The sequence below is a fragment of the Podarcis muralis genome, chromosome 7 (assembly GCF_964188315.1).
Source record: "Podarcis muralis chromosome 7, rPodMur119.hap1.1, whole genome shotgun sequence".
Taxonomy (NCBI): domain Eukaryota; kingdom Metazoa; phylum Chordata; class Lepidosauria; order Squamata; family Lacertidae; genus Podarcis; species Podarcis muralis.
In genome coordinates this window covers 11,078,165-11,098,905 of record NC_135661.1, presented here as the reverse complement: position 1 = coordinate 11,098,905, position 20,741 = coordinate 11,078,165, and the positions used below count along the sequence as shown (strand labels likewise).

At 42.3% G+C, this 20,741-nt stretch overlaps 1 protein-coding gene across 8 annotated transcripts in view; it reads left to right on the top strand.

The window, feature by feature from the left end:
- Nucleotides 1-20,741, top strand: part of SLC23A2 (solute carrier family 23 member 2) — a 79,597-nt gene that overhangs the window by 26,606 nt on the left and 32,250 nt on the right. For 6 of the 8 annotated variants that reach the window (XM_077931202.1, XM_077931203.1, XM_028741218.2 and 3 more), the window contains 4 exons: nucleotides 6,120-6,384; nucleotides 7,885-7,983; nucleotides 16,040-16,156; nucleotides 18,743-18,900. In XM_077931202.1, the coding sequence (XP_077787328.1) occupies nucleotides 6,280-6,384; nucleotides 7,885-7,983; nucleotides 16,040-16,156; nucleotides 18,743-18,900 (479 nt within the window). In that variant the 5' untranslated portion in view covers nucleotides 6,120-6,279. The remainder of the gene's footprint in view (nucleotides 1-6,119; nucleotides 6,385-7,884; nucleotides 7,984-16,039; nucleotides 16,157-18,742; nucleotides 18,901-20,741) is intronic. The other 2 variants (XM_077931205.1, XM_077931204.1) reach the window with 1 other exon arrangement.

Genomic DNA, 20,741 nt, shown 5'->3' with positions numbered 1-20,741 from the left:
GGGGGGTGGGGGTGGCGCCTAGACATGCCATTGTGGTGACCATAACCTAAGTTTAAGGTGGCATTTGACGATTAGCCTATATATCTGAGTTTCCAACACTGCTCTTAGCCAGTATGGCCAGTAATGGTGGCTATTATAATCCAAAATATATGGAAGGTATCAGTTCAGGAAAGATGAACTAAATACTCTCTGCACTTTTGTTAGTGTGTGTGTGTGTGTGTGTGTGTGTGTGTGTGTGTGTGTGTACACGTGTGTGTACAGTGGTACCTCGGTTTAAGAACAGCCCTGTTTATGAACTATTCGGTTTATGAACTCCGCAATACTGGTAGTAGTGTCCCAGTTTGGGAACTGTACTTTGGTCTAAGAATGGAATCTGCATGGTGGAAGGGCACCGGCGGTGGGAGGCCTCATTAGGGAAAGCACGCCTCGGTTTAAGAACGGTTTCGGTTTAAGAACGGACTTCCAGAATGGATTAAGTTCGTAAACTGAGGTACCACTTCATATACATATATATACACAATGGTACCTTGGTTCCCGAACAACTTAGTTGTCAAACAAATTGGGTCCCGAATGCTTCAAACCTGGAAATAAGTGTTCCAGTTTGCGAATGTTTTTTGGAAGCCGAACATCCGATGTGGCTTCCGCTTGAGTGCAGGAAGCTCCTGCAGCCCATCAGAAGCTGTGCCTTGCTTTTCAAGCGGTTGTGGGAGTCGAATAGACTTCTAGAACGGATTAAGGTTGAGAACCAAGATACCACTGTACATGAATTGTGGTATAGATGCAGTGTGCTGTGCATATAATGAAAATAGATGGTGATGATGAGTTTAAAAAACAACAATCCCCCACCCCTGAATGACTTGGTCTTGACCAGGAATGCCCTGAATCTTTCTGTTGGTCTACTGTTGATGGTTATTGAATATTGTAAGTTTCCATCATCCCACAGTACCTCCGCAATATCCCACATTGCCCTCTGTGAGAGACTTGAGCTTCTTGTCATCTGTCTTCTGCACAGCCTTGCTGCTTGAGGTTTCATGGTATTTAGTGATTCCCAGGTGCTTCTTGTCAAGCCCAAAGGGGAAGAGCAGAGAGTGAGAATGAGAATGAGAGTGTGGTGAGGAGGAAGTGGAGGCATGTAACACTTCTTCTGTGCCCAATGCCAGCTGGGAAATCACTCTCAGCACATCAAAGTGCTATTAGATGTGCTATCTATCGTTTCTTGTATGTACATAACTTCTTTTTTTACGGATAAGCCACAAACAAGCTTTATAAATTAATTAGAGGGATTCACAGCCTTTCCCCCCTATCCTGACCTCCACATCCACCCCTGTGTTAGTTCCATCCTTCCTCTATTGAGTTTGAATATTTGTGCTCCCTTGTTATGAGGGAAATTTGTGAATCCAGTTTCATTGGTAAGTTGTGTTGCTAGAAATGCTTTTGTTTATCTCAGCTTCATGGATAAGGATTATGACTTCAGCCTGTCCAAGTGGAATTTCCCAGTTGATACAACTACTGTGGAAAGGCCAGCAATCTTTGTATCTTATCAATGGTACATCCAAATTTCTTGCATCCATCTTTCTGCAACCCTTTTTTTCCACTGGAAGAGAACGAAGGCTTATTTGGTGTCACTGGTCTGACAGGTGCCAAATAGAGACTCAGAAGCTGCTGTCCTGTAATGAATTGGGAATTGTCTTTTGTGCAAAACTGAGGCTCTGCCAAACATTGGTCGGCCAGCTAGCTATTCTGGCTAATCAAAACTCTGCCCAAATACAGTAATTATCTGCTTCACTTGTTCAAAATGCTTAAAAGCATTATTGTTTTGCTAATCAAGACAGTCTGTGATTTCCCCCCCAAAATGTTCCTGGCCTGCTGGCCAGTCTTTTTGATATTGATGCCAGTCTCTTAGCCAATCTGATTTTTCACTTATTTCCACCTTATTTCCCCACCTTAAAAGAAAGGTTTGTTGTCTCTCAAAAATTTGTTGCAGGGTGCTGTGCAAGCATGTTTTTTTTCTTCAGGTCAGGTCAGAAAGCAGAAATATGCTTATGAAGCATTTGTAGTGTACATAACTAGCTAGGCCTTCCGCTGTTGTGAAAATGGAAAGCAGAAGTTGGAGGCAGCTATCTTGAATGCGTGGGTTGAATTAGATTCTTGCAAGCGTGAAGTTCCTTTCCTGCAGGCCTTCACAGCCCACCAACCTGAATCCTGGTCTTTCTGCAGCAGAATGTGCCTGACAGGTATTTGACAGACAGCCTTGGTAGGCTACCGAGACAGGGTGGGTGGGTTTACTGAGTTTCTGGTGGGCTGCATTGACTTGGTTTGCAGGCCATTATGTGCCTTCTAGGATCATTTTCCCACCACCCTCTCCCTTGCCCTCCTTGCCTATTTCTAGTTTTAAAATGTGCCTGTAATCATTCTTTCTAGGCAAGCTTTTGAGAGAAGAAAGGAAACAGTCCTTATTTTGTTAGGAAATTTTTGTGAGATTATAGAGGGATTTGTTTCTCATGGTGATTTCTCAAAGGCCATTCATTGCCTTTTGCCTCAGGAATGTGGCTAAAAATGCTACAGGCTAATTTTTTAAGCTAACACGAAGGAAGATCAGTGTAATACTCTTGATTGCCTTTTTTTATGAAAGCATTTTGTATTATTGCTGTTTCTGGCTTCATGATTTATCAGATGCTTTTTCTTGGAGTCAAGCACCACTGTTGTTAGCTGCTTTTAAAACTGCAGGTGTCCACTGATAGAATTTCAGAGCTGGAGCAGAACGTGCTTGTTGGCTACCTGCCATTCTTCGGAGGGAAATGAGTCATGGGACTTAAAGGAACGGCAAAAACCTGAGAACAAAGTTGTTGTAACACAGGATAATATGGTTGATTATACCCTTTTTGTTTGAGGAGGAATTTAGACTGAGGAAGGAATACCGTAATTGGTATCCCAGGAGTTCTATCCAGTCATCTCATGTGGCCCCCCAACACTGCCTGTAGCCTAGTGGTTCCCAAGCATTTTAGGGCCTCCCCCCTCCCCCCGTTTCCATAAACTCATCCCCAGTGCCCCCTACCCTATAAAAACATTATTTAGTATAACAGCCGGCATAACACTAAATTCCATATTCAGAGACGTATTGTCCTTGCAGTGTAGGATGGGTCAAGACCACATGTCTTGTTCTACTGTCCCTTTTATGCAGTAATCCGCCACAAATGTTTGAGCCCCCTGCTGAAGGAGAGGTTAAATTGTTCTGACTCCTACAGGGTTTCCTTTTTATTGAATAGCTGCCGGCATGATCATATGGAGGAAGTAGCAGAATATCTGAGCAACGCCATGAAACAGGGGTCAGCAAACTTTTTCAGCAGGGGGCCGGTCCACTGTCCCTCAGACCTATATTTTGGAAAAAAAATAAAATTGAACGAATTCCTATGCCCCACAAATAACTCAGAGATGCATTTTAAATGAAAGCACACATTCTATTCATGTAAAAACACCAAGCAGGCCCCACAAATAACCCAGAGATGCATTTTAAATAAAAGGACACATTCTACTCATGTAAAAACATGCTGATTCCCAGACCATCCGCAGGCCGGATTCAGAAGGCGATTGGGCCGGATCTGGCCCCTGGCCCTTCGTTTGCCTACCCATGCCATGAAACTACGTCGTCATAAGACCTGAGTGGTACTTTTTAACCTTACTAGGCCTGTATAGTTTTATCTTAAACTTAAAGCATTTCCTCCTGTGAACAGATGCCAATTTTATGTTTCGATTCATATATTCCAGTCTTCTCTGTATGCCCATAAAGGTTGATTGGTTGATTGAACATAACAGTTTATGTTAACCACTAAGGAAGAAAATAACACAATAGAATTCAAAACGGCAATGATTAGTTGCACATTTAATTCAAAATCCAATTAAAACAATTTACTTTAATTCAGCAAAATTGATTGATCCAGTGATACCAGCTTTTCAAGGTCTGATAGTCATGTACACCTCTAGCACCCCCTTGCCTCATAGCACCCCACTGTGTAATCTCGCTGCCCCCCAGGGGGCGGTACCGCCCACTTTGAGGACCCCTGATCTATCCCCGGGTTTTTCCACTTCCTCTGTCCCTCAACTGTTCATGCAAAGGCAAAATGCTCTTTAACTTGCCCACCTAATGTGTATGCAGCCGCCACCAGTCTGCCTTTGTTTTGCTTCTCTGGAGAGGAAGGAACTGAAGCGCCCTTTGTCTGTGTCTCAACTTATATAGAAGTGAGCTAAAGGAGAGAGCCATTGTTATTGTCCCCAGGTCCTTTAAAAGTGGACTCTCTTAACAATTCATTTGCTCCCCATGCGGCTAACATATTGAAAGCCTGGTCTTCCCAGTCTTTCATTTCTCTCTTGCTCCCTTTACTTTCACAGCAATATATACTTCCAAACAGCCTTATGCTAAAGGAAGATGATTTCCCCAAATCTGCCTTATCATTGGCTCATAGAATGGTAGCATCCCAATTTCCAAAAAGCCACTTGTTTGTTCTATATTTCCTGTGTTGCTATATAACTTTTAACACACAGTCCATGCTCTCAGTATTTTAGATGAATGTTAGCCTCATATTAAGTTAGAACACATATTAAGTGTTTTGACTTCAGTGGTTCTAAAGTGGAAGCATTATTGCACAGAAGTCGGATAGTAAAGGGAGTTGGTTAATTCACTCATGCAAAAAACAAGATGTAAGAGGCTGTGTAAAGTGAGTTGTCAGCAGAGGCAAACATCTCTGGACATTTTGCAAGTCATGTCCCTTTATAGAAAAGGGTTTTGGAGTAGCCTAAAAATGAGTATGTGAACTTAAAGTACATACCCAAGAATACTAACTGCAGATGGATGGAGCACTGGTTTGTTTTTGGAACATCTTTGGACATTTTGATTGTTTAAATCTGTGTTTGCACAGTTATTTTGTGTGTGAATTAAATCATCCTTGTTCATTTATCAAAGGCAGTCTTTACACAGCTTTAATTTTATTAACCCCAGTTTCAGACTGAAATTTGATCTGCGTTCACATCTGTACTTTTGATTAGATCCATTTTTTTAATTGTGACCAGCTTTAAATTGTCATAATGTGTGTGTTTGTGTGTGCTTTTTTGAAAGGTTTACCTACAACCAAGTGCGTAGGCAAGGTTTTTTTTTTGTTGTTTTGCCTTTATTTATGTAAACAGCACCATCACTCAGTAGGTGTGGTGCTTCAGACTATGGTGTCAGATGGTAGGATAGGGACCTTTGCAGTTTATCATCTGAAATTCCTCAGTGGGGAGGCAATAGAGCAGTGTTCCCAAATCTGGTACCCTCCAGCTGTTTTGGAGTACAGCTGCCATCAGCCCTGACATCCTCTGACTGTGCTGGCTGGGGCTCATGTGAGCATCTGGAGGGTACCAGATTGATGAAGGGTGGAGTAGAAGGAGAGGAGGAAGGTGGGAGTATGGCTAAAAGGGAAAGTATATGCAGTTCGAAACTCAGGGTTAGTTTCTGTAGGCAGGGGATGAAGAATGAGTGGTAAACCTTCATTTTGAGTTTTAAGGAAGAACTGGAGCAGGTCAGCCTTGAAAAGGGCTGAATATCTATTTCATGATTCCTGTCACCAGAATCAAATAGGCTTGAGGGATTTTCCTGCTGTGTTGTGAAGGGGGGAAAGACTTGCTAAAATGTCAAGGGAAAGGAAAATATAGAATTACAGCTGTAATTGATTAAGTAAGAGAAGAAGGTAAAAAAAGAAAATGAGTAATTAGTTAATGGAAGTGAGGGGTTGCTGAAGAAATTTTAAAATAGGGATGCAGATAAGGGGAGGCATGGGGAAGTCTGGGAAGTAAGATTTATGAAAAAGAGGTTTTGAAATTATACATGTTTATATGTTTGTTTGTTTATGTACTGTGTATTGTTTTGTTTTTAATTTGTGTTGGAAAATCAATAAAAAAAAATTTTTTTAAAAAAAAGACTGTGGCTGACTGTCTTCTTTAGGGCATCCTTGGATATTGGTTGAAATTCTCAATGTAATTAACTTGCCATAAAACCTGGATTCTCGGTCAGGTTTATACACTGCAGCAAATATCTTGTGGAATTGTATTGCAAATTTTTTACTGGTGTTTCATTTCTTTATTTCTAGGTGCCATAGAAGCACATGTTACTTACAGGACCTCATGCTCCGTTGTGAACTCCTGTGATGCTCTTCTGACTCCCTGAGGTGCCCTAGTTTTTAATTGAAAACCCTATCCCCGTACTAATAACTTAGTGACTACGTGAATTTTAGAGCATTGTGGGAAACAATGGGAATTGGCAAGAACACCACGTCTAAGTCAGTTGAAACTGGAAGTCCAACAGAGGGCAAATATGAGGATGAATCCAAGCATCCTGCTTTCTTCACACTACCAGTAAGTTGCATACTCCAAAAAGTTGCATTGCTTCCCTGTGGTGGCACGATGTAATCACAAGCTTGGCCATAATATCTGCTTCTGCTTCAATCATCGTTCTCAGCCAGGTATTTCTAGGCACTGATTCTCCAAAGTGTGCCCCATGAGGTCCAGTTAAAAACTCCCATTGTGTGGAAAATGCATTTTACAATAGCACAACTTTGAAAATAGCATGGGTCAGTGGTGACTTGTGATATGCCTTTCACAGAAAGCTTTACTGATCTTTATTTCTGGAGTAGAAGCTGGTTGTAAAAGTCATCTTTGTTGTAAAAGCCATCTTGCTAATCTGAATCTTCAGAAAGAAAGTGCTCTGAATGTATTTTTAGTATGGAGAGGCGACTAAGAAAAAATAGTTCCATGGTTTAGAAATGAATTTTAGGGCTCTGTATGAATGACTTTGTCCAGAATGCAGGTACAAATGTTGTGTACACTGACTAGATTGCTCAAGCAATCAGACTCTTACCTCTTTGAGTACAGTTGACTAGATAGGCTTTGAACTATTGCATGCAAATGCTGATGATGATTATGACAATTTAGCCACAGATTGCCAAACCACTTTCAAGTAATGCAATTCATCAATTGATGATAGCTTGACATTGGTTCATTGCAACATGGAAACATGAACTTGCTGACCATGGTTATTTGTTAGTCTAATTGTCATTTCCAGTATTTGAATAGTGTATTGAGGGGTTGTTCCACCTCTGTTCTGCCCTCTGTAAGACTGGACCAGAGGGTTTCTAGTCTGCTGTTACAGTCACTGTTTCCATACCAATCCTGTTTGTATTAAGTCACAGGGGCTGGTGTCTTTCTAATGTGTACATTTTGTTTCCTGTTGTGGCATAATGTGTATATCTCTTTAAATTGATAAAATACTGTTGACGGGTCCTGTGCTTATGCTGCAGTATTCCTGTTCAGTCTAGTACTGTGCCAAGTCTTTCAATAGCTCCCCCACCCGCAGTTCAGGGAGGGGAGTAAACCCAAACATGCCCTAAAAATCGGTGAGGTGAAAATGAAGTTCAGATAATATTTTGTCTGGTTTTGGGCCGGTGGGGATGGGACAGTGCTTATCTTCTTTTCCTTTATGAAATGGCCAAAGGCCTTCAAAGAAAAATAAACATTGCACAAGTCAAAGTGCTGGGCACACTTGCTGCAGCACCAGCAGCCAGCTCTCTCTGTCTCTTCCAGACAGCCTCCCTTCCTAGGACGCTCATGTGACTACGTGGCATGAAGAGAGCTGCGTGCTGCTGCAGCAAGTGTGTCCAGTGCTTTTACCTGCACTTTTTTTGCTTGTACATCGGCTGGCTCAAGCTGATGGGAGTTGGCTCTCGATGAATTCAGTACGTTGAAAATGTTGCGCTCTTCGTTGAGAATAATAATTCCTGCGCTTGCCCTAGAGGATACATTTATTTGAAAATCTATAGTAACTCTTTTTATATATTAATTCCTTTTTCTTTTTCATAGGTTGTAATGAATGGTGGAGCTACATCAAGTGGCGATCAAGATACGGAAGATACAGAGCTTATGGCAATCTATACAACTGAAAATGGAATTGCTGAAAAGGTATCTTTCTGGAGTAGATTCAAAGATTGGCTCTGGTGAAGCCAAAGTAACTCATTTGCTCAGCTCGGGATGCTGCACACACACTGAGGTGATCTCCTGGTGATCACTTGGAGTATTTTTGGAGAGAAGCCATGGGAAGGAGCCAGGAGAAGAGCTTGAGTGCTGGTAGTGTGTGGAGATGATGGGGAATTGCCTGGAGAATCAAGGTGGAGACTGTAATGGTGTTTTAAGGTTACAGAAATTTATCTGTTTGTTCATAACCTTCTTGTATCTTCTCTGGCTTGTGGCAGGCAGCACAGCTGGAAAAAAGTGCACTGTTACCACTAACTCAGAATGAAAGATAAAGTGTGGAGCAGCATTGTTGCATATTCTAGGTCAATCATGATGAACAATAAATCTGATTCATGAAATCCTGTTTATTGCATAATTCTTATTATTACCATGTGATGGTTGGTTGTATGGCACAGTGTGCCAAACATTTACAGACAGTGCTTTTCCCATCCCACTAACAATATCTATCAGTGGAAGGTATGGTTTCTCAAGGGACACACCCTGGATTCAGTAGTCAGTATCCTGACAAGCAGTTATGAAGAGACCTTGACAATCCTGTAGAAGCTCTTCACTCTTCTCTTGTTCTCCTCAGTTTGACATTTCTACTAATTTTGCTTGTTCCCTCCTTTGTCTTCCTTGTGGTTTCCTGACATTATCCATGTCTTTTGTTAAGACTTCAAGGCAATGTCTTTAGATAACAGTAAAACCCATAAATTCTGCTTACAAAATAAATTAAGCAGCTTGTGTAGTCTACCAAAGAAATTTAGTTTGCCGTATTCAGGTTTTTGCAGACTGGAAAATATTTCAGCAAGACAGGGAAATATAAAAAACAAGGAAGCAAGTTTCATTTCACAGAACCCCCCCCCCCCCCCGAATCTTAATAAATTGATTTTTTGCCATCACACACTTCCCTCTGTGCAATTCCTTGTTGCAATATTTAAAATGAGAGGTAAGATTATCTGGTTTCCCTCAAGGCCTGCTGGATTCATAAAGAATCTTTTGGAACTACATTTAAAAGGGAAAAAAAAGCTGAGAATCAGCTTTCTTTATTCTATATAAAGATAGTATTAGATGGGGGAGTTTCAGCATCACATTCCCACCCCCTTTGCTTTTTAATGAGTTTATAAATGCTTAGAAATTTGCAGTTTGAATTAGAGAAAAGATACAGGATGGAAAAAATGGGGGAGGGACATTATCACTGATTACCTTTTAACTAATTTAATTTCCCTTATTTTCTATCCTTCCATAATTTAGATGAAGTGTTAAAGACAGGTTTCTTTGATTAAGGGAACATTGATAATTCTTAGAGTGAAAGCATCTTTTGGAAAGACTGTACTTGAAAACTTTCGTGTTTTGGGCCTTCATAATTTACCAGTGGATTTTAGGATTGTACATAATTTCCCTCATTTGTGTGGGCTGAAGTAGATGTTTTGATAATCAGTTTTACTATAGCTGCAGTTGTCTTGTTGCACAAACCTCCTTTTTCCAGAGTCCAGCTATAAACACTGAGCTTATTCAAGAAGGCAAAATGACTGAGCGTTTCTGTTTTTAATGCCACCTTTGTTTCAGAGATTAATGTTGGCAGCCAGGGAGATGCAAGGGAAACGGTGCCAAAGTTGGACCACCTAGACTTCCAGGACTGTAGGTGGTGGCAATCATAAGGGGATTAGGCAACTGCAGCATGTGTAACTAATAGGATAAAGTTATACAACTGGGTTACTGGACTCCGGATTCCAAGACGCATATTTTGAATATCTGATATCGGTTAAGTAATATATTTGCTTGGTCTTCACTCTGACTCGTAGGACAGAAGCAGCACATCTGCTGATACTGCAGCTGCTACCTTGATGCTGGGTCTTCTGCCTTTGTGATAGATTTTTGTTATCATTCTTATTTTGAACAAAGGTCTCCCACATCCCGTCACTCATCAGCTCTTCCTACACAAGCCTGCTTGTTCCCCGTGATGTGAGGAAGAGTAGGAAACTGCTGCATTTTTCATGCAGGAAATATCCAGTTTTAGAAAGGCATTGTTTTCATAAAATTAATTAGCAGGCTTATGTATTACAAGTAAGATTGGGCAACAGCAGTGGGTACAGTGCTAGTCAGACTGAAAAATCAAAGCTGTAACTATTTTTTTCTTCAAGTGTCTCTACGGAACTGATATTTACACGCATGCCTCATTAGAATCTGATACTTTGTTTTTAAAAATCGCTTAATATCTAAACTGACACTATTAAACTGTCATGCCTTAAAATATTTACATGTTTTCCAGTAAAACAGTTTCCAACAATTTAGTTCAGTTACTTTTGGCTACCGGGAGTAGGGGGGGTGGGTCTCAGCAAATGTGGGGGTCACAGAAAAGCTGTAGAAACCCGTCTTCATGCTGTTTTTATGTAGCATAACTAACGCTATTTTGCTTCTGTACAACTGCTTGCTAAATTAATGCTCTTTGCTTCTAATTCAGATATTTCTACAACAGATAAAATTAACACATCACTCTAAGTTTCATTGACTTTAAAGTTTAAACTTTGTTTACGTAAAAAAAAAAGTTTCGTCAAGCATGCTAACTTGGATCTCCATTGGTTTTAGACAAGTGGAAAATGTTCTTGAAAATGGTTCAGAAAACGCATGTCATTAGCCTGTTACGCAGAGAGTTTGTTTAACAAAGCACCTATGAGTTGTCCCACAGATGATCAAACAACCATGGCTTGCTTTTCAAAAGTTTGTTTTGTTTTTTCATCTTCTCTTTGTATCTTGGTTACCATCTGAGGTGTGCAAAGAAACCATGGTGAAGGAAGGGGGATGGGTTTGCATGTAACACAAAGCCTTATATGAAAGCACACCAAGGTTCCTCAGCCAGCAACAAACCCTGGCTTTAGACCAAACATAATAAAGTGAAGCCACTGGGCAGAGTTTGGACAATTATGTGCAAACCAAGCCACTTTTGTGCTTCCATCTTCAGCAGAGCTCCTGATACAGCCATAGGCTAGGATCCTAAAATCTTAAGCAAGTTCACAGAAGGGATGTTTGACATCTTGCCCTCCTCCCTGAAAAGCCTCGGGCAGGTGGGGAGCATGTTGGAGGACCAGCCTGAATTATATGGATGAGGTCTGGGGACTGCAAGAGAGAGATTGGGATAGAAAACCTTCCCTGTGTTACCTTAGGATCCACGTCTGATTTTGTTTGAGTTCTTCCCCTCCCCCAGTAGCCTTGCTTCGTCCCATGTTGTTCATGGGGAGTGCTAGACCTTCTAGGGAAGCACTGGGGAAAGCTTGGAGGGGGTGGTAGGAAATGTACTTTTGTTAATTTTCTTACCTTCTCTTAGGACCTAAGATAGAATGAGAATCCTAAAGGATTTTCTTTTGGGGAGGGGGCTTGAGTTCTTCCTCCTGTCTTGTTTCAACAAAAATGTGCATCCTGGGTGGGCTGTAAGACAGACTGCAAAGGTTCTGTGCTCCTTTACACGGAATTGGTAACTAGTGCTCTAGGCCTCCTGGAATTCTTGCTTCTCAAATCCTTCCTGAGGAAGCTTTAAGTTATGGGGTGTGTATGGTCTTGATCCCCTCTTCCTTTAGTTTTCCTGATTATTCAGCACTGAAGACATGTTTGCTGGAGACTGAGCTAGAGATTCTCTTGAAAGTGTTTATTTAGGTTGCTTTTACCCCTTAGGCTACAGTGCATGAGTTATGAGAGTCTAGCTCTTGATCAGTTATTTTTGGGAAAACGTTGTTGGCATTTTTGAGCCATGTGTTGGGATGAGCCAAGCTACTCTGTCTTCTTCCTACTGCTCCCTTGGAAGGGTGTAGCCTTGAAATACATTCTGCATTCTCCTAAGTTTAACTGTAGAGCCATTTCCAAATACAATAAACGTACATCCCTTTTTGAATGAGGCTCTTCTGTCATCACACAACCCCAAATTCTACTTTGTTTGTTTGATCTTTGGCAAGTTGGAACAGCTTCCATCAGGTCTGTGACGTCCCACTCATGGATGTTTGCCTTCAACCACACCTCTCTTCTCTGCATACAAAAGGAATCCTGTGAGAAGGCATGGTAGTTGAAAGACTTTAAGAACATAGCCTTCTGCACCCTCCTCTCTCACTACCAGTCTCGCTGTCAGTGACTTTGTCCCAGGAGAGGGAGAATGGGAGAACCTCCCTGTAGGCAGGAGCTCTGTGAGGAGTGTTCCACAGATCTGACAAGATTGCCTGCTCCCTGCCACATGCTACTTTGAGAAATCTGGCATTAGTACAACTAGGTGCAACTATCCTGCATAACAAGCCGTTTTCCTTCATTAGCATCTCATTCAGTTCAACTGATGTCAGCCATGCTGTACTCAGGGTTGAGTTGTCATGGTTGAAATCACAACCACAGGGAGAACTTAAAGTTCCCGTCAAAACAAAACAAAGGAACTCTCCATTGCCTTTTACAGAAGTATGTGCAGTGGTACCTCGCAAGACGAATGCCTCTCAAGACGGAAAACTCGCAAGAAGAAAGAGTTTTCCGTTTTTCGAGGTGCTTCGCCAGACGAATTTCCCTATGGGCTTGCTTCGCAAGAAGAAAGCCCATAGGGAAATTTCTGGGGACCTCTTTTAAAATGCTGGCGGTCGGGAGCAAAGACTTTCGCCCACCGCCGGCCTTCAGAAGAGGTCCTGGACCTCTTCTGAAGGCCGGCAGGGGGCAAAAGTCTTTGCTCCCCCCCCCCCCGCCTGCCTTCCCGGGACAGCGGAGACTTCTCCGCTGTCCCGGGGCGATCTTAAAATGCTGGCGGGCAGCAGCGAAGCCTTCGCTGCCGATCCCCAGCTTTTTAAAATCGCCCCGGGACAGCGGAGGCTTCGCTGCCACCCGCCAGCATTTTAAAATCACCCCGGGACAGAGGAGAAGCCCTCCTGTCCCCTGAGCTTGCGGGGCGGGAGGTGGGGAGAAGGGCTTTTCTTCCCACCGCCAGCCTTCAGAACAGCCTTCTGAAGGCTGGCGGTGGGAAGAAAAGCCCTTGTCCCCCGTCCCCCCCAGCCTTCAGAAGAGGTCGGGGGACAGACTGTCCCCGGACCTGGTCTGAAGGCGGTTTCCATAGGAACGCATTGATTGATTTTCAGTGCATTCCTATGGGAAACCGTGCTTCGCAAGACAAAAAACTCGCGGAACGAATTAATTTTGTCTTGCGAGGTACCACTGTGTTTTGTTATTAAATCGGCACTGGAGTGGAAATAAAAATTCATCTGCTGCTGTAGTTTCAGTTATTCTCTCTCATACTAAACACAACATTGACGAGTAAATGGGTTTGGTTTTGGGCAGTGCTTTTTTTCTGGTGGGACACAGGTTCGCATACCCCTAAGCATTTTGTGAACCCAAGTTTGGCCTTACTGAGGGCCAGTTTTTCAATATGAGTAGGAAAATGAGAGTACCCCTAAACATTTTTTTTAGGAAAAAAAGGATTAGTTTTGGGTCTCCTGTTCAACAACCAAATATAAATAATCAGCCAAATATGGATTCAAGTCAGCATGGTAGTTATACAAGCCCTTCTTTTCACTGAGATTGGTAAATTGAAAACATCCTCCTGGGTGTGGCCAATAAAAAGTATCTCTTAACAAATATTTAAAATGACTTCTGTGGATAGAGCTAGGCCAGTGGTTCCCAAACATTTTTTGGGCCACCGCCCCCTTGGTTCCATAAATTCATCTCCAGTGCCTGATACCCTATAAAAAGCATTATTTAGAAGGGCGGTTTGCACAACCCAATAAGGAAGAGAAAAACACAGTGAAATTCAAAGCAGTAACAACCAGTTGTTCATTTATTCAGAATCCAATTTAAACTGTTTACTGTATTTACTGTAATTAATTCAACAAAACTGATGAACTTGATCCAGTGTGGCCAGTCTGATAGTCGTTTGCACTTCTGGCACCCTTCTGCCTCTTAGTAGCCCCTGAGTGATCCCACTGGCCCCCAAGGGATGCTACTACCCTCTTTGGGAACCACTGATGTAAGCTGAACAACCACTTCAGACCTTTTAGACCCTTTTATGCAGGGGTCAGCAAACTTTTTCAGCAGGCGGCCGGTCCACTGTCCCTCAGACCTTGTGGGGGCCGGACTATATTTTGAAAAGGGGGGGGGGACAAATTCCTATGCCCCACAAATAACCCAGAGATGCATTTTAAATAAAAGCATACATTCTACTCATGAAAAAACACCAGGCAGGCCTCATAAATAACCCAGAGATTCATTTTAAATAAAAGGACACATTCTACTCATGTAAAAACACGCTGATTCCCGGACTGTCTGTGGGCCGGATTGAGGAGGCGATTGGGCTGGATCCGGCCCCCGGGCCTTAGTTTGCCTACCCATGCCTTTATTCCTAATCTGATGCCTATGTTTTAGTTTCTATGTTTAGTTTCACTGTATATAGTTTAAAGGTAAAGGTAAAGGTACCCCTGCCCGTACGGGCCAGTCTTGCCAGACTCTGGGGTTGTGCGCCCATCTCACTCAAGAGGCCGGGGGCCAGCGCTGTCCGGAGACACTTCCGGGTCACGTGGCCAGCGTGACATCGCTGCTCTGGCGAGCCAGAGCCGCACACGGAAACACCGTTTACCTTCCCGCTAGAAAGCGGTCCCTATTTAACTACTTGCACCCGGGGGTGCTTTCGAACTGCTAGGTTGGCAGGCGCTGGGACCGAGCAACGGGAGCGCACCCCGCTGCGGGGATTCGAACCGCCGACCTTTCGATCGGCAAGCCCTAGGTGCTGAGGCTTTTACCCACAGCGCCACCCGCGTCCCTATGTATATAGTTTAGCTTCACTGTATTTGTCTATTTGCTGAATTGGGGGAAGGGCAGGATATAAATCAAATAAATAAATACCTAAATCTGTTCCTTCCTCTGTCCTTCTCTGTCTGCTCTCTGTGGTTGTGGGCCATTGCCCATGTGGCTCACATTAGTGATCCACCAGCAAAAGACCAAGATTCTACAGCACAGGTTGTGGCTGTCTACTGTAATTATTTACCCTGCATTGGAATAAGAAGAGCAGCTAGCAATGAGGGGGTGAATCAGAAACGTGTCATGAGTAAACCTGACAATATCATCAGTGTTGCTGATTTTTCACATTTTTGCTTACTATTCATAGAAACATTGTAGTTGCCAGAATTACAAGGGAGCCAACTCAGCGCTCTTGGCTTTCCAAATTATTGTTATGAAATATGAAAGACTTCAGTGAACGCTTGAAAAATATTGGACAATGTATGGCCTTGATACTTACAATTACAGAAAGACCAGCATATTTGGCTTCTTCTCAGTGTCTTAATGTTTGATCCTTGAGCAGTTTTTACCATGATGCTTTCAAATGTTGTGGAGTCTAGAAACTTTATTTTTATTCTGGATTTTTTCCACATTGGGCCTATAAAGGGAACCATTGTTTTATCTCCTGCTCTAGTAAGTGTGGTCAAACTTTTCATCCTGTTGTGTCTTGCCTAAATTCTAATGCAACCCTGATTTGAGTCTAACTCACTGAAAATTCAGCTATGTGTACTGAAAGGAATACATCCATTGTAGTAAGTAGTATTTGTACCATGAATTGTGAAATCTTGGTCTCTTATGCAAGGTTTGCCATTATTACTATATTTATTCTTAAACGCCCCTTTCCTGATGATATGTGATTTGGTGTTCCTCATGCTCTATTTGTTTGTGTAATCCAATTGGCCATCATAATCTTTTTGGCGTAATGTGCCATGGTTATATTACAAGAAGAGTATAATGCCCTGCTTGTAGGCAAAGGGAAGAGGTTGCTTATATGAAAGGGTGAGTGTGTGTGTGTACATATCTCTTGCATACTAAGTGCAACAGATTACTTGAAAGCTAAAAGATCTTGCTTTTTAAGTGTGTGTATTGACGCTGCTTTGAAACAGGGCACAGACCTTGTCAAATGTGCTCTCGTAACCATGTTGCATATTGAACTGGTGCATCTTTCTATAATACTTAATTACTAATTATTTGTTTCCACTGCTTGATCTGTTTTTAACAGAGTTCACTGGCGGAGACACTAGATAGCAGCGGAAGCTTGGACGCCCAAAGAACGGACATGATATACACAATTGAAGATGTTCCTCCCTGGTACCTCTGCATATTCTTGGGATTACAGGTACATATTGTGAGAAAAATATGGTGCTCTCGTTATTCCTACTGTGCTATATTTAATATTTTAAGTATTATTCAGCAGGAAAAAAATGCAGGCAAGCAACACAGGAATGAAAGATTTCAAGAACTGATGTTGGCTTACAGTCAGTTTTCTCTTTGGTCCTAGTTCTCTGAATTTTAATTGCTGAAGCTGGGAAGGTGAGAAGCCAGTTCTTCTTTCACTGTACTTCAATGCAACAGTAGCATATTGGTACACTGGAGAGGGCAAAAATATTTCTGGAGCCTCTGGAAATGTTTGTCCTAGTGCTTATATAGGCAGTTCTTTACCCCAGAAGTCCACATTGATTTGCCCCATAGCTAGGTGCACTTGGTGCATTAATCTGGGAATTCTAAATACAACCCATAATCGTGTACTGCTGTTCTACCAACGGGTGATCCTGGGAATTGTGGTACTGTAGTCTGCACAGCCTTGTAGCCAAAATGAGGTATTTTAGAAGCAAAGGTGGCTACCTCAGGGAGCAGGTCTTAATATGTATTTAAGAGCATCAAGTAGGAGAGATACAGACCTGACCAAAGAACAGAACAAGCCCTATTGAAACAAATGGAAGCTTTGGAAGGTCATAGTAATGCTTTTGCAAAGTTTCCATTCAAGTCATTGGGTCTTGTGCAGCAGAACTTCCCATTGCTCCTGTAGCCTGGGAAAGAAGTGCCATTTCGTTTGTGTGCTGCAGGGACTATACTGTGTAGTTCAAGAGAAAAGACCCACGGATCCTTTGCCTGCAGTTCTGTTTCCTGTCCTATGAGGAATGGTTGAAAGACCAGGGTAGGTGTAGTAGTCTGAAGAAGAAAAGATTAAGTTGTGGACATGACAGTATCTGAAGGACTGTCATGTAAGGTGGAACAGCTGCGTTATCTGTTGCTCCAGAGGGCAGGACTTCCAAGCAGATTCCGACTAAACCTTAGGAACTGTTTGGCAGTGATGCAGACTGCTTTGGCAGCTGGTAGACTCTCCTTCACTAGAGGCATTTAGGCAAAGTCTGGATGGCTGTCTGTCACTGACTTCTGAATTGTAGATCCTGTACTGATCAGTAGGATCACTAGGTCCTTTCTAACTGATAAGCCTGCTGGCCCACAAACTCAATTTTCCCCCATGCCCAGGAGTTCTGCTCTTGGTATCAAGGCATTTCTAAGGAAAAGATGTTTTCCAGTATGTTTTGTAAAAAAAATTATTAAACTGTGCTTTTGAGTTCTTCATTTTTGCAGTGAAGGACCATGCCCTTTGAATATATAGGAACATTTGCCATTTATTATGTAGTAAGACTTTGGGAATTTGTCTATTTATAACTTATACAGCACCGCTATCCTTAGAGCAAAGTTTCCCAGAATCTTGCAATCAGGAAGAAATGAAGGATGGAGATAACAATTCATTGATTATCCCCATTACAATCTTACATATAAATCTTCAAATTATGTTCCAGATCCTGCACTTGGCAGGGAACTGAACTGGATAACCTCCAAGATTCTGCCTGACCCATTCAATTGTATGCTTCTATATCCTTAATTTTTTAAAGAATGACTTCATACCCTCCAACATTATTCTGATGAAAATAGGGAGGGAACGTCCCATTCCATAATGATAATTTTACTATTTATACCCCACACATCTTATTGGGTTTCCCCAGCACTCTGGGCAGCTTCCAACATATACAAAAACATAATAAATCATTCAGCATTTAAAGAACAGGATTGCCTTCAGACGGCTTGGGGGTTGGATAACTCCATGCCCTCCAACATTTCTCCAATGAAAATAGGGACATCCTAAGGAAAAGTGGGGCGTTCTGGGATCAAATCAGAAACCGGGATGGCATCTCTAAATCAGGGACATCCCTGGAAAATAGGGACACTTGGAGAGTCTGAGACTTCCATAGTTTCTGTGCAGTGGTTCTGCTCCAAGTCATTATACAGAATCAGTCTTTTATTCCTCATAGACTGGTAGCAGCTCTCCAGGGTCTTGGAGAGTTCCTGTCAATGCAGCTACCTGAGATTCCAGTGGCTGATCCTTCTGCATACGGAGCAGGCACTTTACAACTGAGCTATGGCCCCCTCCCCATTGTTTATTTACCATATGCATACTACAGAAAATAGTTTTCAGTAAGGTTTCTTGGTAGTATAATATATACCTGCTGATTTTATTTTACACTGGCGTTTCCAAATCCTTGGCAGGAATCTATCCCAAGTGAAGTTCTGCCTCGAGACTTAATTCCTTAGGGAGTGGTGATGCTGTGCTCTCCAGATGGCTTTTGACAACCTATTGCATTGTTTGTGGTCTTCTCGCTTCTACTTTGCTTTGTACTGCAATGCAGCACCGCTTCTGCTTTGGTCTTGCCAGACGGCATCTGTCTTTACAGTTGAGTCCTGCTTCTAGAAATTGCTTATCCATAAGCAGGTGTTAATTGATGGTTGTTTGGAAGCAATTTGGAAATATATGGCGCTTGAAAAATAATGCTCTTGAGCTAATGGTAATGGTGTAAACAAACGGAAAGCAATCATATATCATGTTTGTAAATAAAATAACCCTCTGTATTTGCAGCATTACCTGACGTGTTTCAGTGGCACTATAGCAGTGCCCTTCCTGCTAGCAGATGCCATGTGTGTTGGATTTGACCAGTGGGCTACTAGCCAGCTGATTGGGACCATATTCTTCTGTGTTGGAATCACAACTTTGCTGCAAACAACGTTTGGCTGCAGGTAAGTTAAGAGGATGATATTTGACTGCCTGTTAACTGTTTAGAGGTACACCTCTCCCTATCCCAAGCAACTAGTTCAACTTTGGCCAGTGATTCAAGAATTAAAGGTAAAGGTACCCCTGACCGTTAGGTCCAGTCGTGGCCGACTCTGGGGTTGCGACACTCACCTCGCTTTATTGGCCGAGGGAGCCGGCGTACAGCTTCCAGGTCATGTGGCCAGCATGACTAAGCCGCTTCTGGTGAACCAGAGCAGCACACAGAAACGCCGTTTACCTTCCCGCCAGAGCGGTACCTATTTATCTACTTGCACTTTGATGTGCTTTCGAACTGCTAGATTGGCAGGAGCAGGGACCGAGCAACGGGAGCTCCGCCTGTCGCGGGGATTCGAACCGCCGACCTTCTGATTGGCAAGTCCTAGGCTTTGTGGTTTAACCCACAGCGCCACCTGCGTCCCTCGATTCAAGAATTAGTGCAGCTTAAATAAAAAAGTAGGTCAGAAATAAGTAGCCCGCCTGAGTATACATGTTAATTTATTAAAACAATAATTAGCTATTGAAACTTTTTTTTTGAAGCATGACTGCTATTTCAAATATCTGAATCATGTGAACCTGCCTTATGCCAAGTGAGATGGTTGGTCCACTGGTTGTCTCTGAAAAAACTCCACTAGAGGCCCTTCCCATCCTTCCGGTCATTTCCCCAGAGATGCTACTAATGATAGAGCATGGAGCCTTCTGCTTGCAAACATGCGCTTTGCCTCTGAGCCAGGGCAAAGGGCCTTCATCCAGCTGCGCGCATTTGTGGCACATTAGCAATCCAAAATGGGGACCAAAAGCAACAGCAACTGACCTCTTCTCAGTCTAAAATTCACTTCTCTGCCTTGCTAACTGGGGGTGATTCCAGCTCACTGTAAGCATTGAGGGGATAAACTAGTTGATACAAGTATGGTTGTGGAGAGCACGCACTGTTTTGTGGGTAGTTTTGCTCTCTGTGCCTTTCCAAAATATATATTTAACTCCCACACCCCTCAAAAATATCCTTTGTGGTAGCAGGGAATTCTGCTCCAGTACTTCTTTCTATATATTTATCCTAAATATATACCAAAAATTTAAAATAATATTAACAATTCATTGTATTAGGCTCTTGTTATCTCCTTCCATGGCACCTGTTCTTCCAAGTAATATCAAGTCTTGGAGTCTTTCCCTCAAAAACAAGGTATTTGGCATAATTTACATATGAAATAGAATATTGGGTGGTAAGATAGCAGCAGCTCAGTAGGAGAGTTCAGTTAAGCCTGTTTAAATAAACGAAGATGATTGAAGAGAATCTTCCCAAAGAAAAACCTCAAGCCCTGGGCAATACAATTTCAAGTTTCTTGAATTAAAGTAGATATGATCTAGTTTCATATCAAGTGATCCACAGAAATATATCAATTGTACCAATCTAAGGGACAATTTTTGTCCTTTGTTTTTTCCTGACTTGCTCAGAATGTTCCTGCTGTTTCTTCCAAGACATGATGCTATAGTTCCCAGAAAGGAAATCTCGCTCCTCTCTGTGAACTGCCCTGCTCTGTAATTCTTAGAAACCTTAAAAGCAGTTCTTCCCTGAGCAGAGGAAGCCCAAAGGCTATAGCAACCATATGTAAAAATCTTCCTTAAAATAAGCACTAGAAGACAGAGCTCTCACTTCTGGTTTTCTCCCTGCAAAAATCAGTGCTAAGCATGGTTAGTACTGGCACACTGCATCGTGATGAAAGCAGACTGGGGAAGTGAGATGGAGGGAGTGTAAGAATCTACACCACACAGCTGGTTTCCTAACCATGAACAGGAAATTTGAGAATGGTAC